Source organism: Camelus ferus, chromosome 23 (assembly GCF_009834535.1).
Source record: "Camelus ferus isolate YT-003-E chromosome 23, BCGSAC_Cfer_1.0, whole genome shotgun sequence".
NCBI lineage: Eukaryota > Metazoa > Chordata > Mammalia > Artiodactyla > Camelidae > Camelus > Camelus ferus.
The window spans coordinates 13,590,192-13,611,881 of record NC_045718.1 but is presented as its reverse complement, the minus strand read 5'-3'; the positions used below and the strand labels follow the sequence as shown (position 1 = coordinate 13,611,881).

The following is a 21,690-nucleotide window of genomic DNA, read 5'->3' as shown; positions in this document are numbered from 1 at the left end:
CTTGGAAGCAGGTTGTCATGGAAACAGCTCTCCACCCCCATCATCATCTCAAAAATGCTCAGTGCCAAAGAGCCATTCTTGTAACTTTATATTCACATTTTCCCTTCGTCCTACTCACCTGTCCTGTCCTCCTTTTACCTGACAATCCCCCCACCTCCTTCCACCATCCTCTTGCTAGCTCTCATTTTTAGAAACATTACTGTGACAATTTCAGTAATTCATAGATAGCAGAGCACCAGTATAGGCATCTGGATGAGAGGGAAACACCATCTAGATACTATCAGTCTTTACCTAAAGGATGTTTTTGTGATTACTATCACACAACAAAACATGTCTAAACAAAATGCGAGACAGCCCAATATATTATCAATATTCAAACAGTGCTTTAATATATAACAAGTTTTCAACACTAGATCAATAAAACAGCAAGTATGCAAAATAAGCTACCATCTACGCTTGTTTAGATTCTTTTGTTAAATCTACTAGGAAAGCAAGTATTTCTAAAACCAATCTAACGTCAACCTACCTCTCTGACATCCTCTTCTGGTCTTTTGTAGCAGACAGTATATTTATGCACTTTTCCAAGGGCAGGTTCCCACAAGACACTCCTGGTGCTGTGACTTTCAGGTATCAAGGACTGGGCAAAGGCCCTGGAGATGCAGGACAAATTAGGTCCAGATGCGGTTCTCAACCACAAAACAAAGCTCTAAAGCATCCACACAAGCTTTCAATAGGTTGTTTGGAGAAGACTTCGAGGTGCGCAGCAGAGTAACAAACTGGTTATGATGACATAAGTACCATGATTCTACCAGGTACAGCTGAATTCTTCTTAAGAAGGCTTTTTAAAAATAGGATAAATTTAAATTTTTATTACAACTCTAACTTCTCTATGTTAAATTTCTTCTACTCTATTTAAGGAAGTTCTTACTTACTGCTCAGCTATAATAAAGCAAAATTCACTGTAAGTGGGTAGCTCACGTTTATCAGAGTTAAAGCAGTTAAGAGAGAAATCAAAATCAGCAATACGCTCCCCTAAGACTGTGATAAAAAAAAAACAGATGGTTCCAAGAGTGAAGAATGAAGATGAGCTGAAATTCAGCACAGAAGCCAAAACGGTTAGAAGAAAGTCTCAATGATAAATTTTCACCAAGTCAAACAAAGCTTTACCTTCAAAAGATTGAGGAGTATAACTAATGAAGAAATTTTTTTCTTTTTTTTCAAGAGTTATTTTATTTTTAATTTTTTAAACAATTTTATTGTGGTATAATTTCTGTACAGTAAGCTCACATACTTTTGATGCACAATTTGATGAATTTTGACAGGTGTGGACACCTATGAAGCCATCTCCACAATCAAGAGACCTAACATTTCCACTGGGAGTTTGAAATTTGCACCTCTGGGAGATTTTCTTTTGCTCTGAGACATATCTCACTCATTCTAGCTGCCTGTCTACCAATTTCCTTTGCCTCTCCTTTCAGCTCTCTGCGTCTCTCTTCCTGAATCTGTCTCCACCTCCACGTTTCTGCACCTCCATCCCTTCCGTGTTCTCATCTCCGTGCCCTCCAGTCCTCTGCTGCTGCAGTCTAGCCCCACATCCCAACCTAGAACCACACTCATCGCTCCTCCCACCGTGACCCTTGGGACTTTTCTCCCAGCACACGTCACCACCCCTGGCTGGCTCCCCACCCTTCCCATCTTCCACCACTCCATTCCCACCGACCACCAGCTTCTGACAGGACCCAACATACACAAGATGATTACTTGCTGTTGATGAATGTCTCCTGCCGCACTTTGCAGGTGCCTCTTTTCTGTCTCATCATGCTTCTGTCTCATCCCCTTCCCCTCTTGAGGGTTCTTTACAACATCTTAATTTCCTTAGAATTGTGAGCTGAGACTCTCAACATTTAAGCCATGTCATCCATCCCAGCATGCCAACCTCAGTAAGAAACAAAACTAGGCCAGGCAAGGGTCCTAGGTGCAATCACTGCCACTTTTCAAGAAAAGCCACCTGTATGCTAGTGAAAAAAACCAGAAACATGAAAGGGGCTGAACAACACACACGAGAAGCGCAAACCACGGAGTTCGTGTCCTCCGTGCTGCTCTGTATTCTTCCTTCCCAACACCTGAGCGCAGGGCTGGAGTGTCCCAGAAGATCAATGTATTTTGACACTGAGTTAATTGATTAATTTACTTAACTGAAACAGACTATTCATATGTGCCATAGAGTTTCTACCTCAACAAGAACTTGGGACATCTTGATCTTAAACTTAGTATCTTCCACCAAAACTACACTCACCCAACATTCCCGTCTCACCAGCGCTATACACCATCTTTCATGGATCTACAACATCAATTGTAAGATGCACCATTCTTTTCTGTCTTACTGCCTAATTGACACCTCACCAAGAACAGTTTTAAGACACCACTGATTGTAACATACATCTCAAAATCAGGCATGTTTAATATGGAAAAATAAATGCAAACCCTAGAATCAATGTAAGATGCTGCCACAAGTCTAGAAGTAATCTTAATTCTCAAATTTGATTGAGTTAAGTAATAACCCTTATGCACAAACTATCAAATTATTGTTGGCATCACTGGGTGAAAGAAAAAGCCTAATGAATACTATGTTCACAGCAATACGGGAAGAAGGAAAACTAGCAGTCTTACAGGTGCCCTCCCTTGTGGTGACAGGTTCGCTGGTGAGGTCACACAGGACGTCCTGGACCATGACCGCATCTCCAGTGTTGGGAAAGAGCTCCCTCACCTGCACGCCACTCACTGTCGGCCCCACACGCACCTGCAGATGGACAAGCTGAAGGGATGTAACATGTTCAAATCAAATGTTTCCACCAACTGGGGACAGCCAGTTACACTGACTTGGAGCCGCTAGGTTCTGTTTCCTTTTCCATTACACTTCATCGCAAGATACTGAATATAGTTCCCTGTGTATACAGTAGGTCCTTGCTGTTTATCTCTTTTATGTATCTGCTAATCCGAAAGTCCTCATATATCCTGCTCCTCTTTCCCATTTGGTAACCATGAGTTTGTTTTCTATGTCTGTGAGTCTGTTTCTGTTTTGTAAATAAGTTCATCTGTATCATTTTTTAGATTCCACATGTAAATAATATCATAAGATACTTGTCTTTGTCTGACATACTTCACTTAGTATGATAATCTCTAGGTCCACCCATGTTGCTGCAAATGGCATTATTTCATTCTTTTTATGGCTGAGTAATATTCCACTTGTGTATATATGCCACATCTTTATCCATTCATCTGTCCATAAACATGTACATAACACAACTTTTATTTTTCATTTCTCTGAACTGCTTTTCCTTTTTCATGCTAATGTTTGCTAGATGTGTCACAGGCCACAAATCTAATCTGCTTTTCTATTTTGCAAGTAAAGTTGTAAATGAGTTCCTAAGTCACCGCTGTTCCATCAGGACTCTAAAATAGGTCTCAGGAATACCTAGTGATAAAGAAAACAAACATCTCCCACCTCTTTGGGTTTGGTTGGTTCTGTGGCGTTGATGGGTTCCTGAAAACAAGGTGTAGCCAGCAGCCCCTCCCACTGGCTGCCACTGGACCTGCCTGGTGGCAGAGCCGACGTCATAAAGGTTGAGGCTGACTACAGGCACTGGCATTGTAGGAATGGAAAGGCAGACATCAGTTTAATTAATTCCTCTTACTCTGTTCATTTTTTAAATTGTTGTTTACCACTTAATAATTGATATTTGTATGCACTAAATAGGGGCTGCTGTGAGAAATCAGTGGGAGTTAACATAATCCTCTCCATCCCCCTCCAAACCCTCCTCTCATTGTGTATCTCCCCCTCATACTCAGGACTGCATGTTGTAACTATCTCACTGAGAAAAGAAGTTTAAATTTAAAGTGGCAATCCAGTGAATCCATACGACAGCCAAAACAGACACCAGCCTCCTCAGATTTCTATTTCTTTTTCTGGAACATCTTTTTAAGTTGACAGTTTTCACTCTTCGATCATAGAATTTCATACATAAAAAACCAACACGGTATTTCATTCCATCTTTCTCTTTAAAAATTTTTAAATGAGAGCTCCACATACTAGTAAGTGAAACTTAATGGATGACAGGCTTTTTGAAGATCAGCCCATGAGGCAGAGTAAAAGGTTTAGTCTCCTCACCATGTAACACCCATATAGCTCTCTATTTTCTTGTCCAAAGATTAAGTTTAAAGTTTTAAAGGAATTATCAGATTAATCCTGTCTATTATGAAATACATTCTTTCCCACTTCTGCCGGTCTAACATGAAAGGAGATAAGGGCCTAAGAGACCGGGCAGTGAGTAGGGTCAGTTCTTGTCCTGGAGAGTTACGCCCACTCCTTCCTCTTGCAAGTGGCCTCTCTCCTTCCCAGAGACCAGCCTAGAAGATGGGAGAAGGGAAGGGTGTTTTCATATGGCCTCAGAAACCCTACCGGGAAGGAGTGAGGAACACCTTGCCCGAAAGCTCTACTCAAAGCCAAAGCCATCTGAGCTTCTCTAGCAAAGACCAGAGTCCAAAAGCCAGGAGAAAAAAAGGGGAGATCTCATTGCCAGCACGAAGATCTGGCCACATGCAGCACTGAACCCGGTCACTCCTGCACAGTCGCTCTTCCAGACAATCCTAGACCCACTCCCCACGTGGTCTCTTCCCTTAAGAAGTGGAGAACTGCTTGTGGGGAGATCCCGGTGAGAGTAAAATCCACACAGTTTAGGTGTCTGAGCAAATGAGATTTGGGGTGTTGACAGCTCTGATTTCATTAATAAACTATAAATAGTTCTAAAAATGTTTTAAAAAAAAGGTGGAAAACTGAGAAAGGTACTTTTCCCTGTGAGATATCTGTGGCCATGATGACCCATTCCACCTGTGGGATCCCGTGATGGCAGGACCAGCCACTAAAAGCAGAAAACCACATTTATTGAGCATGAACAGCGAACTCAGTAAATGTGCACTGACTGGATACTGAATAAAGGAATGCTTCAGAAGACTGATCAAAAAAATCCCACATGGGCTGTCACGTCTTTATCTTGAAAAATAAAACGAGATCTTAAAAAAAAAAATCCGACTTACAAGTTTTCTCTGTGCCCTTCAGGGCTTCACTATGTTCATCCTCTACCACTGAAGACACGTCAACACGACACTCGGTGTCGGGCTTCACATCTGTCAGGACTGTGCTGCTTTCCAACCAGCTCACATAAAACTAGGGCAAAGTTAAACAGTAGAAGCAACTTACGTTATCATCGCTTCCCTCTTTTCTACTATAATCGCACTGTAGTAGTTACTGCAATGAGCTTAGAAATTAGATTTTAATGAGGCCCTTGTCTTTTGTTTTTGGTAACCACCAGATTACAGTGAGATCTTGGACATTTCACACAAGTTATTCTCCCAGCTGCTGTTTCCTTATGTGTAAAATCTATCAGTAAAACTAGATCATCTTCAACGTTCTCTTCCTTATGACTCTTGTATAAACACATGAATAAATTAAGCATCCTCTAATAAAATTTTAATTAAAAATTGTATTGCTGTTCTGCAATCTTTAGAAATTTCAAGAATTTAAGCCAAGCTCTTTCCCACTAATGAAGCCCAAATAGAAGTGCCTGCCTAGCAAGAAACGGAAAGCACCCTCGACTCAGTTCGGCCCCCTCTCCATCCCTCTTGCTCCTCACCCGGCACTGTTCTCGGAGTCCTAAGGAAGAGGACCCGATCTCTGGACCAGGAAGGAGGGGCTGTAGGGGGCGTCCACTCACTTCTTGCCATTTCCCTTCAGAACCTGGGTAGGACTCCACTTGGTACCTGTCCATGCTGTCAGAAGGAGGTGTCCAGCTCACTCTCAAAGACGATGGGTTCGCTCAGCAATGACTAGGTTAGAAGGTGCTTTCAAGTCACCTACTCGCGGAAATAAAGTGCAGACGCTTTTTTCATTGTTAAGCAAGGTGATGACATTTAAATCAGGCTGAAACAGTGGGGAGGGTATAGCTCAGTGGTAGAGCGTGTGCTTAGCATGCACGAAGTCCTGGGTTCCAGCCCCAGGATCTCCATTAAAACAAACAAATAAACAAACCTAATTACCCCCAAAAAATCCAAAATAATACAACAATTTTTTAACTCATGCTTAAAAAATAATAATAAATAAATCAGGTTGAAATGATTTTCCTCTCCCTGTTTCAAGCTTTTACACATACTCTTTCACATACTAAGCAGTCACAGTAAATCAGTTTAGAGGCCCAATGCCCAGACGTCCTCCCTGAATGGACGGTCAGAAGGTTCCCCAGCCTCAGAGGACTCAACCCTGCCCTCACTGTCTCTCATTAAAACCTGCTCCCCCTCTTCTGGATGGCACCACAAGTTTATCGGCCACCTGGAACTCAAAACCTCTGAATCATCCTCGAATACCTTCTCCTCTCTCTAACCTGGTACATGTATCAATAAATGACAACTGGGGTCCTGACAATCCCACTGCCTCTATCGCTGTTGGCACCACCCAAGTTCACTGCCCTCATTACCATTTTGATTATGTATATTCAATGTCTGACCCCCTTAGCTGTAAGTTACGCTCTGCGAGGACAGAACTGGTTTCTTAGTTGAGTCTTGTTCCCTGACAGGATCTAACTGAGTGATGAAAGAAGCTAACCGCTTTCTCATTCAAGAGGAAGAACAGCCAAATTTCCTAAAACTTAGGAAGATTCCACTGCCTGTGACTGTCTTCTCTGTGGAAACAAGTATAGGTGAAATGCCTAATACAGAAAAATATTTTGCATAAATATTAACAAAAAATAGAAACATTCAGCTCAGTATGACCATTAGAAAGATGTCCCAAATAATAATTATAGGAGAACTAATCCAATGACTCCATGAGCATTGCAGTTCATTCTCATATACACCCATAATGCTTTCTTTGTAAGCCAAAGCTGGGAAAAAGCATCTCCATTCTTAGTATCCTAACCTTTATTGTTCAAAATTATCAAGCAATTTTATTGTCTGGGAAACTAAATGAATGCAACTATTACACAGTGGATATTTAAAAAAATACAGAAAAACAGATAAAAGATGTTTTCATCTCCACTCAAAATTCTCTCCAACTTATAAAACTACAAATCTCTCAGCTAATCTAGAGCCAGAAACCTACTGTATCTGGCTTCTTGGCTGGTCTGTTTCTCCAGGGAAAAGGTAAATCTGTTGTTCAAATTCCAAAAAGAAAATCTGTAATGTTTTGGAGCGAGAAATACAAGGAACATTCAAATTAATGTATCCTCAGTACCCAAAGCACGTGACTCATTTTTGCCACTTTGTTAAACTCATTCCAAATTTTCAAAACCAGAATATATTAGTGAAAGACAGTGTTTATCATAATCTACATGTATTTAAAAGAAATTTTTCTAAGAAGAGCCATGAGTTTTATCATTAATTTTCCAAAAACCTTCAATTTGGCACTTACCATGTTTTCTTCAGTGATTTACAGTCATTATTTTGCACCACTCTTTGTCACTACAGATTCACTTCTATCATTTTATTTCTCAATCGTAATTCCTTATCAATAGCTACCTTTTTTCAAGGATCTCTACAAACATCTTTAACCATTTGGCCCTGAGTAATTTAACTTCTCTAAATCTGTTTCTTCACTGACAGAGAGAGATGACATCCTTTCTAAAAGTCCAAGCTCTACAACTATAATTTGTCTTTATATTTAGGGGTTACAAGTGCAAAGTACCAAATGAGGTCATCGGTAGTTGGGGCAAAGCACACCATATATAAGACCCCTCTTCCATTCCTAATCAGAAACAAAAGGGAGCAAACTTTACAAAATGTTATCTGGGAACAACCGTTTAAAAGTAACTTCCTAGCTACATAGAGTGAAGGTGCTTTACCAGAAAGTAGATGCACACCAGGAAAGAAAGCATCTCTCCTTCCCTGTGTGTGTGTGTGTTGGGGGGGGGGGGCACAGGCATATATAAACAAAATGTACCCTCAAATAAGCTAGAAGTCATTTACAGTTTGATGCCATCAGAAAAAAAAAAAAACAAAAAAGAAAAAAGGCAAAGATTAAACCAATGTTTCTCAACTGAGGGCAGTATTCTCCCCAGCAGACGTGTGGCAAATTCTGAAGATTTTTATTATTAAGACTCAGGGGGTGCTACGAATTCAGTGCGGAGACTCCAGCGATGCTGCTAAACAACTCGCAATGCACGAAAGAAACCGCTCCCTCCATCCAAGAAAGAACTATCTGGACCAAACTGCTCAGACACCTAAACTGTGTGGATTTTACTCTCACCGGGATCTCCCCACAAGTTGATGGTGAGGTCATCCAGGATCCTGGAGAGGACTCAAAATCTGCCACACTGTATGCGTGGGTACCATCAGGATCTTCTGCAATCATCTTTAACTCAGCTTTGTCAGCATTTTTAATACCTTGGGAAAAATAAATGTATACAAATAAAAAACATGTCTCAGAAAAAAAATCAACAGAATAGAAGCCAATATTTCATGGGCTACCCCTATATATTCAATGTTAACTAGAACATATATATGTTTTTCCTGAATAATAAAATGATTACATATCTCTGATTATAAAATAGAAACAAAAAAATATTAACCAAAGGCTATTTTGTTTAGATTCTCCTAAGTGCTTCTAACACCAATTTCCCACCAAGAAGTGTCTCTTCAGTGTTTTTTCTGGAAAGAAAAATAACGGATCAAAAATAAACTCAGTTCTGTGGGAAGTTAAAAAGAAAGTTTCCTGAATCTTCTTAATCATACATTTGTCCTCTTGACCCATTACTCTCTTCCAAGAAGCCAGTCTCAGCCCATTACAAGGAGAAAAGAAGAAAATGAATTAACCTCCTGGCACAGCATTTTGATAAATTATATCATATCATAAGGAAAATGTGTTTGCCTGTTTGTCCATGCTTCAGAAAGTATTTTAAACTACAAAATGATCCTCAGCACACTTGTAAGCCCTGGAGGCATAGCCAGCCTTTTCAGTGCTTAACCAATAGCAAACAGCTCCATGCCTTCATCCTTGAGTTTCTTTGCCTCAACATCATCTTGGGGTTTTTCCATCGCTGATGAAAACACCAATTTTTTGAGCTCAAGGCCTCATGCCAGCTTGGGTCTTGAAGCTCTGTTAGCGAATAAAGTTCAAAGCCATGCCTAGTGGAATTTTTAAAAGAGCATCTGGCACATTATTATTCAGCCACAAGCTTTGACCAAAAGCAAGAGCTCCAAGCACGCCAGACCACTTTGTCTCACCTGTGAGGGTACTGCTCCTTTGTAAAGTAAGTTCACCATGGCTTGCAACAAGCTCTTCTTGTCTCTGTGAGCATTTAACTGCCACTCTGTTCTGGGGTCCCCACTATACTGAGCAAGGGCTAAAAAGACACTATTGGCGTTAGCATATATCAAAGAGCATGATGGAAATGTCTAAACGTCTTCAATATTGTCAGACCTACCAACCTGCACCCTTTTGGGGCCAATCGCAAACTTCCACAATGTGAGAAATGAGACTCAGCACAGTTCTCAAGTTTGCCCGGCTGAGGCTCCACGATCCGTCCACCAGCAACACAACGTCTGCTTCAGCCCTGGTCAGACACTCCATCCCTGCCACCGCAATCCTGAGACAGCACAGAGTCAGGAGCAAGTCCTCTGTAGAGTGACTTCCCAGCCATGCCTCAGCCAGCCCCAGGCATTCAGTCGACTGTTTCAGCTTTGTGGCTTAGCCAGGTGATTTGGAGTTTAAGACTTAGAAAATATGTCCCTATGACTTATTAACTTCAAATGAGAGTCACAGGAATCATCAATTCCTCCAATAACTATTTCAGTGGAAAAGCTTTACTTCTTCTTTGATTATAGTTCTCAGCCACAACTGTAGAACATGGAGACTTAAACTGTCATGTAAATTTGAATGAACTCACAAACCCAAAAGCTGATGTTATGTAAATGGGAATGAATGTACAGCCATCTAACTATAAGGAAATAATAATTTAAATAAAACTTTCAATATGATCTAAAGATTAGATGTTGCCTTCTCTATATTTTAAACACACTTCCTTTCCTTTCTATGCTGCTGTTTATATTCTTTGTATTTTTTTTATTTGGGGGGGGGAATTAGGTTTATTTATTTCTGTATTTTTAATGGTGGTACTGGGGATTGCACCCAGGACCTTGTGCGTGCTATGCCTGTGCTCTACCACTGAGCTACACCCTCCCCCTGTTTTCTTCTCAACATTCAATGGTCATTAGCACAAGTATGATGAACTCTCAAAATGTGTAAGCTGGAAAAGGTTTCAGTGAGCCAAAAATCTCTTAAATTAATGAAAGTTCCCTGTTAAGTATCACGTATCTTATGAAAAATTAGGCACATAGCTCTTAAAATTAGATCTTTCTGAAGTAAGAATATATTGTCTAAAAACCTGATAGCTATTATGTTATTCAGTTATTCATTACTTAACTTAATCATCTACTATGTATACCAATCAGGTAAATACAGATGGTGAAGTCTGCACATTTGAAAAATCAAGAGAGGAAGCAGACAATATAGAAAAAGGATGCAATCAAGTATACAAATTGAGAGCTACAGAGACAGCAAGCACAAACACTGATACAGAACTAGGGTGCTTTGGAAAGAAAGAATCATCCCAATATCCTCAGTGTACACAGGCTACAAAATAAAAATATACGTCAGTTAATATCATCACAGGAAAAACAATAGAACTTTCATGCAAAACAACAAGAGCTGACACTTTCATTTATTTCATCCACATTTTCAAATGCTCTCTTTTCCAGGAGATTATTTTACCAGCTATGAATTTTTCAACTTCTTGCATGTTAGCATCTGACTTTTATATGACCAAAAAAAGGGAAAAAATCACATCACTGAGAAAAATTCAGTGATGCTCATCACACTACAAAGGCATCACTCATGTACTGGACGGTAAGTCAGGAGTGAGGCTTCCCAAATTATTCCAAGCACCTAAACCTTTCTAAGGTTGCTCCTGCTCTGCTCACACTACCAAAAAAGAAAATTACAGGCCAATATCACTGATGAACATAGATGGAAAAATCCTCAACAAAATATTAGCAAATATAATCCAACAGCACATAAAAAAGATCATTTGCCATGATCAAGTTGGATTCATCCCAGGGACACAAGGATGGTTCAATATATGCAAATTAATCAATGTGGTACACCACATCCACACAAAAAAGGAGAAAAATCACATGATCATCTCAGTAGATGCAGAAAAACCATTTGACAAAATTCAACACCCATTTATGATAAAAAAAAAAAACTCTTACCAAAGTGGGTAGAAAGGGGACATATCTCCACATACTAAGAGCTATTTATGACAAACCTACAGCCAGCACAGTACTCAACATTGAAAAACTGAAAGCCTTCCCACTAAAATCTGGAACAACAACAACACAAGGATGCCCACTCTCACCACTCTATTCAACGTAGTCTTGGAAGTCCTCGCCACAATAATCAGGCAAGAAAACTAAGTAAAAGGGATCCAAACTGGAAAAAAAGAGGTAAAATTGTAATTGAATGCAGACAACATGATACTATATATAAAAAACCCTAAAAGTTCCACCAAAAAACTACAAGAGCTAATAAAAGAATTCAGCAAAGTAGCACGATGTAAGATTTACAAAAATCAGTTGTGTTTCTTAACACTAATGATGAATAAACAGGAAAAGAAAGTAAAGAAACAATCCCTTTTAAAATTCTATGCAAAACAATAAAATACTTAGGAATAAATCTGACCAATGAAGTGAAAGACTTATACGTGGAAAAATACAAAACTGTGATTAAGGAAATTAAACAAGATTTTAAAAAATGGAAAGATATCCCATGCTCTTGGATTGTAAGAATCAATATTGTTAAAATGGCCATTCTGCCCAAGGCAATCTACAGATTTAATGTAATCCATATCAAATTACCCACAACATTTTTTACAGAACGGGAATTAACCATCCTAAGATGTATATGGAATCACAAAAGACTCAGAATTGCCTAAGTATTACTTAAGAAAAAGAATGAAGCTGGAGGAATAACTTCCCCAGACTTCAGATAATATAACAGAGCTACAGTCATCGAAACAAGAAGGTACTGGCATAAAAAGACATATGCATTAATGGAACAGAATAGAGAGCCCAGAAATAAATCCACAGACCTATGATTGTCAATTAATCTTCAACAAAGGAGACAAAAATACACAATAGAGAAAAGACAGTCTTCTCTTCAGCAAGTGGTGTTGGGTAAACTGGATAGCAGCCTGTAAATCAGTGACGTTAGAACACTCTCTCGTCCCATACACAAAAATAAACTCAAAATGGCTTGAAGACTTAAATATAAAACAAGACATGATAAATTCCCTATAAGAAAATATAGGCAAAATATTATCTTACATAAACCTTAGCAATGTTCTCCTACAACAATCTATGGAAATAACAGCAAAAAAAAAAAAACAAAAAAAACCACAAATGGAACCAAATTAAATTAATGAACATTTAGACAGCAAATGAAACCATAAGCAAAACAAGAAGACAGCGTATGGAATGAGAGAAAATATTTGGAAATGATGTGACTGACAAAGGCTTAACTTCCAAAATACATAAACAGCACAAACAACTTAATAACAAAAATACAACCCAATGAAAAATGGGCAAAGGACCTAAACAAGCAACTTTCCAATGAAGACATACAAATGGCCAATAGGCATACGAAAAAATACTCCATATCACTATCAGAGAAACACAAATCAAAACTACAACGAGGTATCACTTCACACCAGTCAGAATGACCATCATTCAGAAGCTTATGAGTGATAAATGCTGGAGAGGGTGTGGAGAAAAGGGAATCCTCCTACACTGCTGGAGGGAATGCAGTTTGCTGTAGCCATTATGAAAAACAACATGGAAATTCCTCAAAAAACTAAAAACAGAATTACCCTATGATCCAGCAATCCCACTTCAGGGTATATATCGGGAGGGAACTCTAATGCAAAAAGATACCTGCACCCCAATGTTCATAGCACCACTATTATACAATAGCCAAGACATGGAAGCAACCTAAATGAAGCAAAAGATGACTGGATAAAGAAGCTGTGGTATATTATACAATGGAATACCACTCTGCCATAAAAAAGAATAAAATAATGCCATTTGCAACAACATGGATGGACCTACAGATTGTCGTTCTAAGTGAAGTCAAACCAGAAAGAGAAAGAAAAAATACCTTATGGTATCATATGTGAAAGCTAAAAAAACAAAAAGGACACTGTGAACTCATCTACAAAACAGAAGACTCACAGACTCAGTAAACAGTATTATGGTTACCAGGGAAATGGGGTGGGAAGGGATCAATTTGGGAGTTTGAGATTTACAAATGTTAGCCACTATATATAAAAACAGATCTTTTTAAGAAGATTGTTCTGCATAGCACAGAGACCTACCTTCAGTATTTCCTGATAATCTATAATGGAAAAGCCGCTACAGCCACCACATGAAGCAGCAAAAGAAAGAGGAGTTAGTTATCCTGGGCTACAGCCCAATCCTCTGCAAGTCCTTGCCTGTCTCCCACGCCGCCCCCTGAGCACACTGTGCTCTCCTCCCAGGAGCAGGCTGACATGAAGACAGGCATCCAGGGAAGCTGGGGCAGCACAGGCTGCCCCGGCGACAGGCCACGGGGGAGACAGGAGCAAGTCGACCTGCACCCCGGGGGCAGCCCCCTCCGCCTCCTGCGGCCGGCCGCCACGTCCGCCTTCCTCGAAGCAGCTGCCCCCTGACAGCACCGCGCCCGCCTCCCTGGAGTCCACTGACCTGGAAACAAGTGTCCCGGGAACCTGGGGCAGCAGCGGGGAGAGGGGCACTGCCCCTGGCTAGCTGGTCGATTTGCCCCCATCTCCCTCAAGGCATGGCCCAGGGGCGGCTTCTCCTGCCCCAGCTTCACTGGAGGCACCTCTCCAGGTCAACCTGCTCCTGGGAGGCAGGCGAGGTGCAGTCAGGGGACAGCAGCGGCGGAGGCGGCGGCGCCGCAACAGCACGGGGAGAGGGGGTCTGCCCTCTGCGAGCCTGTCGATTTGCTTCAGTCTCCCCCGCGGCCTGTCTCGGAGGCGGCCTCTGCTGTCCCAGTTCGCGACGCACGTCTCGCGATCAGGCTACTCCTGGGAGCCAGGGACGGGTAGTCAGGGTGCGGGGGCTGCAGGGAGCTGCGGCAGCGACGAGGCCAGCGGCGGGGAGAGGGGACCTGCCCCGGGAGAACCAGTCGACTTGCTCCCACCCATCTCCCCCTGGTCCGGGCCTGGGGACAGCCTCTGCTTCCCCAGCCTGAAGGAACGCACTTCTCCCAGTCAGCCTGCTCCTGGGGGGAGGTGGCGAAGGCGGCAGCGGGACTGGGGCGCCCCGTGCGAGCGCGCGGATTTGCTCCCATTTCCCGCTGTCGCTGCCGCCGCCTCAGCACACTGACGGCACCTCGCCCGCCTCCCAAAACAGGCTGATCTGTAGCCTACATCCTGCGAATCTGGGGCAGTAGTGACCGCCCCCAGGCTGGGCAGCGAGGGAAATGAGAACAAGTTGAACGGAACGTCTCGGGCAGACCCCCCTACCCCCGTCGCTGCCGCCGCCGCCCCAGACCCCTGACCGCACCGCTCCCCTCTGCCGAGAGCAGACTAACCGCGAGACGTGAGTCCCACGAACCTGGGGAAGCAGATGCCGCCTCCAGGCCAGGCCGCGGGGGAGACGGGAACAAATCCAGTTGGCACACCGGGCAATCCCCATCCCGCTGTGACCGCCGCCGCCCCCTGACCACCGCGCCCGCCTCCGGGAGCAGCCTGACCTAGGAACGTGCCTCCAGCGAACCTGGGGCAGCAGAGGCTGCCCCCATGACAGGCCAAGGGGGAGACAGATGGGAGTAAACCCAAGGGCTCGCACTGGGCTGCCCCGCTCCCACCACCGCTGCCCCTGCTCCCTGACCACACCCACCAGCCTCCTGAGAGCAGACTGACCTAAAGACATGCGTCCAGAGAACCTGTCACAGCAGAGGCCGCCCCCAGGCCAGGACGGGGGGGGGGGATGAGAGCAAATGACTGGCTCCCAAGGGGCAGGCCCCCTCCTCCCACAGCCACTGCCACCGCTGCTGCCATCGTCCCAGACCCCTGACCGCACTGCGTCCATGGTCTTACCAAAGTGGGTATAAAGGGAACAGATCTCAACATAATAAAAGCTATTTATGACAAACCTACAGCCATCATAACACTCTATCGTGAAAAACTGAAAGCCTTTCCACTAAAATCTAGAACAAGACAAGGATGTCCACTCTCACCACTTCTATTCAGTATAATATTGGAAGTCCTAGCCATAGCAATTAGACAACACAAAGCTATCAAAGGGACCCAAATTAGAAGTGAAGAGGTAAAATTGTCATTATATACGGATGACATGATACTATATACAGAAAACCCTAAAAGCTCCACACAAAAACTACTAGAGCTAATAAAGAGAATTCGGCTAGGTAGCAGAATACAGCGTCAACATACATAAATCAGTGGCCTTTACACGAGAGGAATAAGCCCTTTTTAAATTGCATCCAAAAAAATAAAATACTTAGGAATAAATCTGACCAAAGAAGTGAAAGACTTCTATGTGGAAAGTACAAAACAGTGACTAAGGAAATTGAAGAGGACTTAAAGAAATGGAAAGATTTCCCAGGTTCCTGAATTGGAAGAATGAGTATTGTTAAAATGGCCATACTACCAAAAGCAATCTATAGGTTTTATGTGATCTCTATCAAAATCACCCAGGACATTTTTCACAAAATTAGAACAAATAATCCTAAAATTTATGGGAAATCACAAAAGACCCAGAGTTACCAAAGCATTACTGAAAAAAAAAAAAAAAAGAACAAAGTCGGAGGAATAACCCTCCCACACTTCAGACAATACTACAGAGTAACAGTCATCCATGGTATTTGTACAATAAAAAGACGTATAGATTAATGGAATAGAATAGCGAGCCCAGAAATAAACCCACAAACTTTTGGTCAGCTAATCTTTGACAAAGAAGGCAAGAATATACAGTGAAGTAAAAACAGTCTCTTAAGCAAATGGTGTAGGGAAACTGGACAGCTGCATGTAAATCAATGAAGTTAGAGGACTCCCTCACACCATGCACAAAAATAAACTCAAAATGGCTTAAAGACTTAAACATAAGACAAGACACTATAAACCTCTTAGAAGAAAACATAGACAAAACATTAGCTGACATACATCTCAGCAATGTTCTCCTCGGGCAGTCTACCCAAGCAACAGAAATAAAGGCAAAAATAAACAAATGGGACCAAACTGAATTCATAAGCATTTGCACAGCAAAGGAAACCATGAGCAAAACAAAACGACAACCCAAGGAACGGGAGAAGTATTTGCAAGAGATGAAACTGACACGGGCTTAATTTCCAGAACACATAAACAGCTCATACAACTGAAAAACCGAAAAACCCAATCCAAAAATGGGCAGAACTAAACCAGTAATTCTTCAATAAAAACATACAAATGGCCAATAGACACATGAAAAACATGCTCAATATCACTAATTATCAGAAAAATGCAAATCAAATCTACACTGAGGCATCACCTCACACTAGTCAGAATGGGCATCTCATTCAAAAGTCCAAAGGTGAAACGGTGGAGAGCGTGGAGAAAAGGGAACCCTCCTGCACCGCTGATGGAAATGCAGTTTGGTGCAGCCATTGTGGAAAAGTGTGGCGATTCCTCAAAAACCTAAAAGTAAACTCGCCAAAACCTTTTGATTTTGGGGTCAGGCCGTCAAGCTCCCAAAGGCCCGGACCTCGCCGGTTATTCCGCCCCCAGGGCGCCTGTGCCCGGGAGGGTCCGGGGCGGCCTCCACTCGCCAGGCAGGTCCACTTTCGCAGGAAGGCCACGGGCTGACGGGCCAGTCGGAGGTGCTCCGGCGCCCCCCCACCTCCCTCCCACCTCTCGGCGCTGCACCCGCTTTCCCAAACCCGCTGCGCGCGGCAGCGAAGACGCGGGATTCACACGCTACTTAATGGGGTGGGGCGGGCGGCACCACGAACCACGGCGGCGGCCCCGGATCCGCCTGAAGGTCCTAACCGAACGCGCGGCCCGGGCCTCACCGCCAGCTCCCCGACCTGCGCGCCCCCACCAGCGCCCCGTTACTTGCCTGGCGGCGGCAGCCCAGACCTCAGGCCGCTTCCTCCTGGTGGAACTGGTCCAGGAGCACCCGGTTCCCGTACAGCTTTCACACACACTGGGCGGGCTCGGCGTCCGGGCGTCGGTGTGTGCGCGCCCCTCCCCGGCCCGCACGCAGCGCGGACGCTCGGGCTCGGCTCCACATTAAGGGTCGCGGCCAGTGGAGCTGGGAGGTGGGGCGGGGCCCAGACGGGCTAGGCGGGGCCGGGAGGTGGGGCGGGGCCGGGAGGTGGGGCGTGCCCAACCCCCGGCCTGGGCCCGCTGGGTCCCCATCCCCAACCTCCCCAACCCAGCCACCGACCGGGTCGCGCGCGGCACCCAACTAGAACCATCGCCGGCCCGGTCCAGGCCTCACCTCCCAGCCCCACTTCCGCTGCTCGCGGCACCCTCCGTGACTGCTCCCCAACCCCCGGCCAGGCTCAGTCCCCGACCGGATCCCCAAGACAAGGTTCCTTCTCACATCGAGGTCCCCACCCACACACTCTGTCCCACGAGGTCTTAACCTACAGCCCCCGCAAACGAAGCTGACCCCTCATGCCTCACCTCGGGTCCCCCTACCATCCCGAGATGGGCCCCTCAACAGTCACCCCTCACGCCGGGATTACCCCCTACCCCTACCCCTCAGCAGGTCCCGTCACTCCGAGCGCCTCAGCCTGTCACCCCTCACCGCGGGATCCCCCCTCACTCCCAGTGCACCCCTTCCCCGAGCTGACCCCCTCACCCCGCCGGGGGCAGGGCAGTCGGACTCCGGTTACCGTGGCGACAGCCGCAGGAGGCGGATCCTTTGCAGTGTGCGGGCAGCACAGCCTGCTGTCCGAGGCTCCGGGGCGCGGTGGGCAGCGCTGGAGGCGGTTCCAATACCCGCCCGGGCGACCAGCTTCCTCCCCATGCCCTGTGCCTCCTCTGAGGCGGCAGATCAGGATGGTCCTGGGCTGCGAGCTGCTCGCCAGTGGGCCTTGAGTTGGTGATGGCAGGGTTGGTAATCCAGAACCCGAGGCCTGAGGCGCTGGGCACGCGGACCTGAGGGTGCGGGGGAGTGGGGAGAGTGCAGCCAAGCCCGAGGATGGACAGCTGGACAGCAGACTGTGGGCTGTGTGCGTGGCCTGGGCTCAGCCCAGGTGGGTGCAGGGACCACATTCATTCCTGCAGAGACAGAGGGAAGAGGAACTGGAGCTTTTAGAGTCAATGACAGGAGCCCAAGGCCTGAGAGCAAAGTAGGCAGCTGCGCTGGCCAGGCCACCTTAGAACCCGCTGCGATGCTGGTCCCTTGCATCCGGGGAGCCTGACCTTTGACAGGCGAGTGAGACTTGCTTCTCCCTCCCCCCACCACCCCACCCCACCCCCCAGCGTGGTGTAGTTTACATGCAATTGAAGGGACTTTGACAGATAATTTTAACCATCTACATAATTGTTACTTTCTCTATGGGAGATCAGTTCCAGCCACAGTCATGGTAAACTTGCTAGGGCTCCTACCCAAACCTCAGCCTGGGGCTGAGGAGAACCCGACTGGAAACATCCTCTTACCTCTCATGGAAAGGCACTGTAATAGAAAAGAACAAATTTGACTCCATATTAGACCTGTTCCTCAGGCTTTAACCCTGTGCCCTGTTTTCTAGGCTGTCTTGCCGGCTCTGCACCTTTTGTAGAACAATGTTGCTTTTAGGCTGAAATAGACAGGAGAGCCTATTCTCAAGGCTCTGACCGTTAAGGATATTAACACTTTTGTACTCATAGAAAGATAACAAGATGCAGACTAGAAAATCACCTTTGTTTCGTCGGAGGTTTTGCAGGGGCACTATGACCTGACCCACATGGACAGCTGCAAAAACAAAGGATTCCAAGAACAAAGAATTCCTGCACCAAGAAATTTGCAACAACCAACAACATCCCCTCTCCTTTTAAGTAGAAAAGGAGCCTGAACTCTGACTTGGGAAAGATGGTTCTCCAGGATATTAATTTGCCATCTTCTCCGTCTTCCAGCTTTCCAAATAAAGTTGATATTCCTTGCCCCAACACCTCTTCTTCAGATTTATTTTTCGTTCAGCAAACAGAACCAGTTTAGACTGGATAACAGCACCTCACACCTTCCCAGTATAAGATGACTTTTATTTCCTGTCTCAGAAAAGAGCCAAACAATAAAATAGTAAAAGATACTCAACTCTATTATAATCAGAGAAATGCAAATGAACGTGAAATGCTATTTTCCCACCTATCAAACTGGTAAACATTTGCAAAGATGTTCCCAGTGTTGGGAACACTGCTGGGAAGCCTTCAAAGGCTGCCGGTGGTGGTGGCCTGAAAAGGCACAACACCTTTGGAAAGCATCCATTTGTTAGTATCTATCAAATTTTTAATGTGCAAACCCTCCAACCAGCAAATTAAGGTCTACAGAGAAACTTTTTACTCCATATATTTCAGTATTGCTTATGTTTTCACACAAAATATGTATTACCTGAGGAATTTAAAAATACATTTTATAAAGAGAATCCTGAACTTTAGGCTTCTGTAAACATTTTCTTAAGCTTTGTAACTTTACTACCCTGGGGGGAAAGAATCAAATGTGCTTTCTGGTTTTTTCCAGAAGTGATTAGCAGCAAAACTTGAAAATGTAGAGACTCTGAGTTTGTCTTTGGGAGAGGCCTGCAAGAGCCCCAAGGACAGACCCGGTGGTTACAGGGTTAGGGGTAGGGCCTGAAAGGGGCCAAGGAGCTTAGTGGGATAAGCCAAATTTTAAATGTCCCCTTGAAAGCAAGACTGTGGCAAGAAGCCCAGGAGTCCCCACCTTCCATTCTCCATGAGTCACGAGGCTCATGACATAAACACATGGACACCCACGAGGGCCCCAATTATCTCTGGACCCACCAGGCACAAATATTACAAACTGCTGTAAAACCACAGAACACCTGGTAAAGAACACGCTACCCAGTAGAAATTAAAGTCCTCCTTCATGGGGATACTGAAGAATGTTAAAAATGTATATATGCACACCTTTTCAAAGCAGGTCAAATAAGCTTGGCCTTCGGGGCTGGGGAGGCTTCAGGAATGGAAACCCTGAGTGTCCACGTGGCAATGGCTGGGGCAGGTACTGCCAACACAGGATGAGCCTGTACCCCAGGGACCAGAGGTACTGTCAAAATAAACCCACTGCAAGCACAAACATTGATGAGTCAAAAACCATAAAGTTGAGGTTACAAAACAAAGCCAGGATCCAAACACAGCCCCCTCAATGTCACTACAAACAAAACGTGGGAAACCAACTCAGAACACTTCAACAAATAATATGGATCCCTTGATTCTCCCAAACACAGCACAGGCCTGGGCCCAGACCACTGGCTTTCTTTTGGTCTGCATACCCGCATTTCTGTGCTTTGAGCATTTTCTTTATAAGTTAAACTGTAACCCCTTGTACACCCAGGCCATCTTATCTGGAATAAGGCCAGGCTGACTAAATCAAAAAGCTAAATTCCAGAATACTTAAAGAGCATTTTGCATCATTTCTGGAACACAGCAAGGAAGGCCAGCAACCCAAAGCACATTGCCTGAAGTGAGGGGAGGGGCAGGTAACAGTCCAGAGCTTCAGGCACTCTGGAATTCTGGGCACTTTTCAGGAGTTCTAGGAATGAGACCTTAGTTATTCACTCATTTATGAGTTTTATAAAATTAAATCAAGCTATTGTTAAAGTTCATAAGAGTGCACATTTCACAACTCACTGTCATAGAAATACAACCCTTACACGTAAGAGCCCATCTCTGGATCTAGAAGGACATGGTTAAAGAAACTTCCATGTCCTGAGCCTTCCGTGGAGGAAGCTACTAACATAACCTGAATGCCCTTTACTGGCTGAGTCCTGAAAATATGCTGCTGTAGGATCTCTGTTAAAAAGATCAAATGTGCCATGCCTGTCTGAAGGCTCAACTTAGGGAATTTTTACTCTTGCAAGAGTAAGGTGGTGGTGAGTCTTTACATGCCCCACCCAGCTCTGTGCTCCTGAAGGGAGGCCTGCCTGAGCTCCCCAGCACCTCCTCACCGCCCCGAGCACCTTAGACGGCTCAGACAGGTTATCCTGGGCCTGCAATGGGGGTCTCCCGCCAGGGCTGCCTCTGCCTCTGGGTGATGAGCTGCCTTCCCTGCTATGGCCCAGGGGGATCTGTGGAGGCCCGTGGAGCACCCCAAGCAGAGAGGGCAGGCTGCAGTGGGCAGGGACCCCCCTCCTGCTGGCTCTCCCAACCCTGCATGCTCCCCAGGCCGCCCTCAGTGTTGTGGGTGCCCACCCACCCCTTCCTCCCCAGTGCAGCCTTCCCCGGACACACAGGCAGGCACTGTTCAGAGGGCTAGGCAGGACAACAGGGTGCCTTTTGTGGCTGGTGTCTGGGGATGCCATTGAAGGCCTAAGGTGGGTAGGGAGGGGATGGAGGCAAGGCCAGGATACCGTGTGTGTGTTGG

General features: G+C 44.8%; 1 protein-coding gene across 14 annotated transcripts in view; it reads right to left on the bottom strand.

Annotated features, from left to right (window-relative positions):
• The window catches only part of LOC106728836, a 72,898-nt gene extending 54,422 nt beyond the window's left edge, over positions 1-18,476 (bottom strand). For 2 of the 14 annotated variants that reach the window (XR_004314590.1, XR_004314586.1), the window contains exons 1-6: positions 9,271-11,068; positions 8,294-8,430; positions 5,691-5,910; positions 5,095-5,224; positions 3,506-3,643; positions 527-2,815 (exon numbers count right to left, since the gene is read on the bottom strand). Coding sequence is in view for 1 of the 14 variants with exons in the window: in XM_032466728.1 (XP_032322619.1) it covers positions 8,156-8,430; positions 17,218-17,412; positions 18,002-18,383 (852 nt within the window). In the remaining 13 variants the exon portion in view is untranslated. The other 12 variants (XR_004314581.1, XR_004314588.1, XR_004314582.1 and 9 more) reach the window with 11 other exon arrangements.
• Between the last annotated feature and the right edge of the window lie 3,214 nt (positions 18,477-21,690).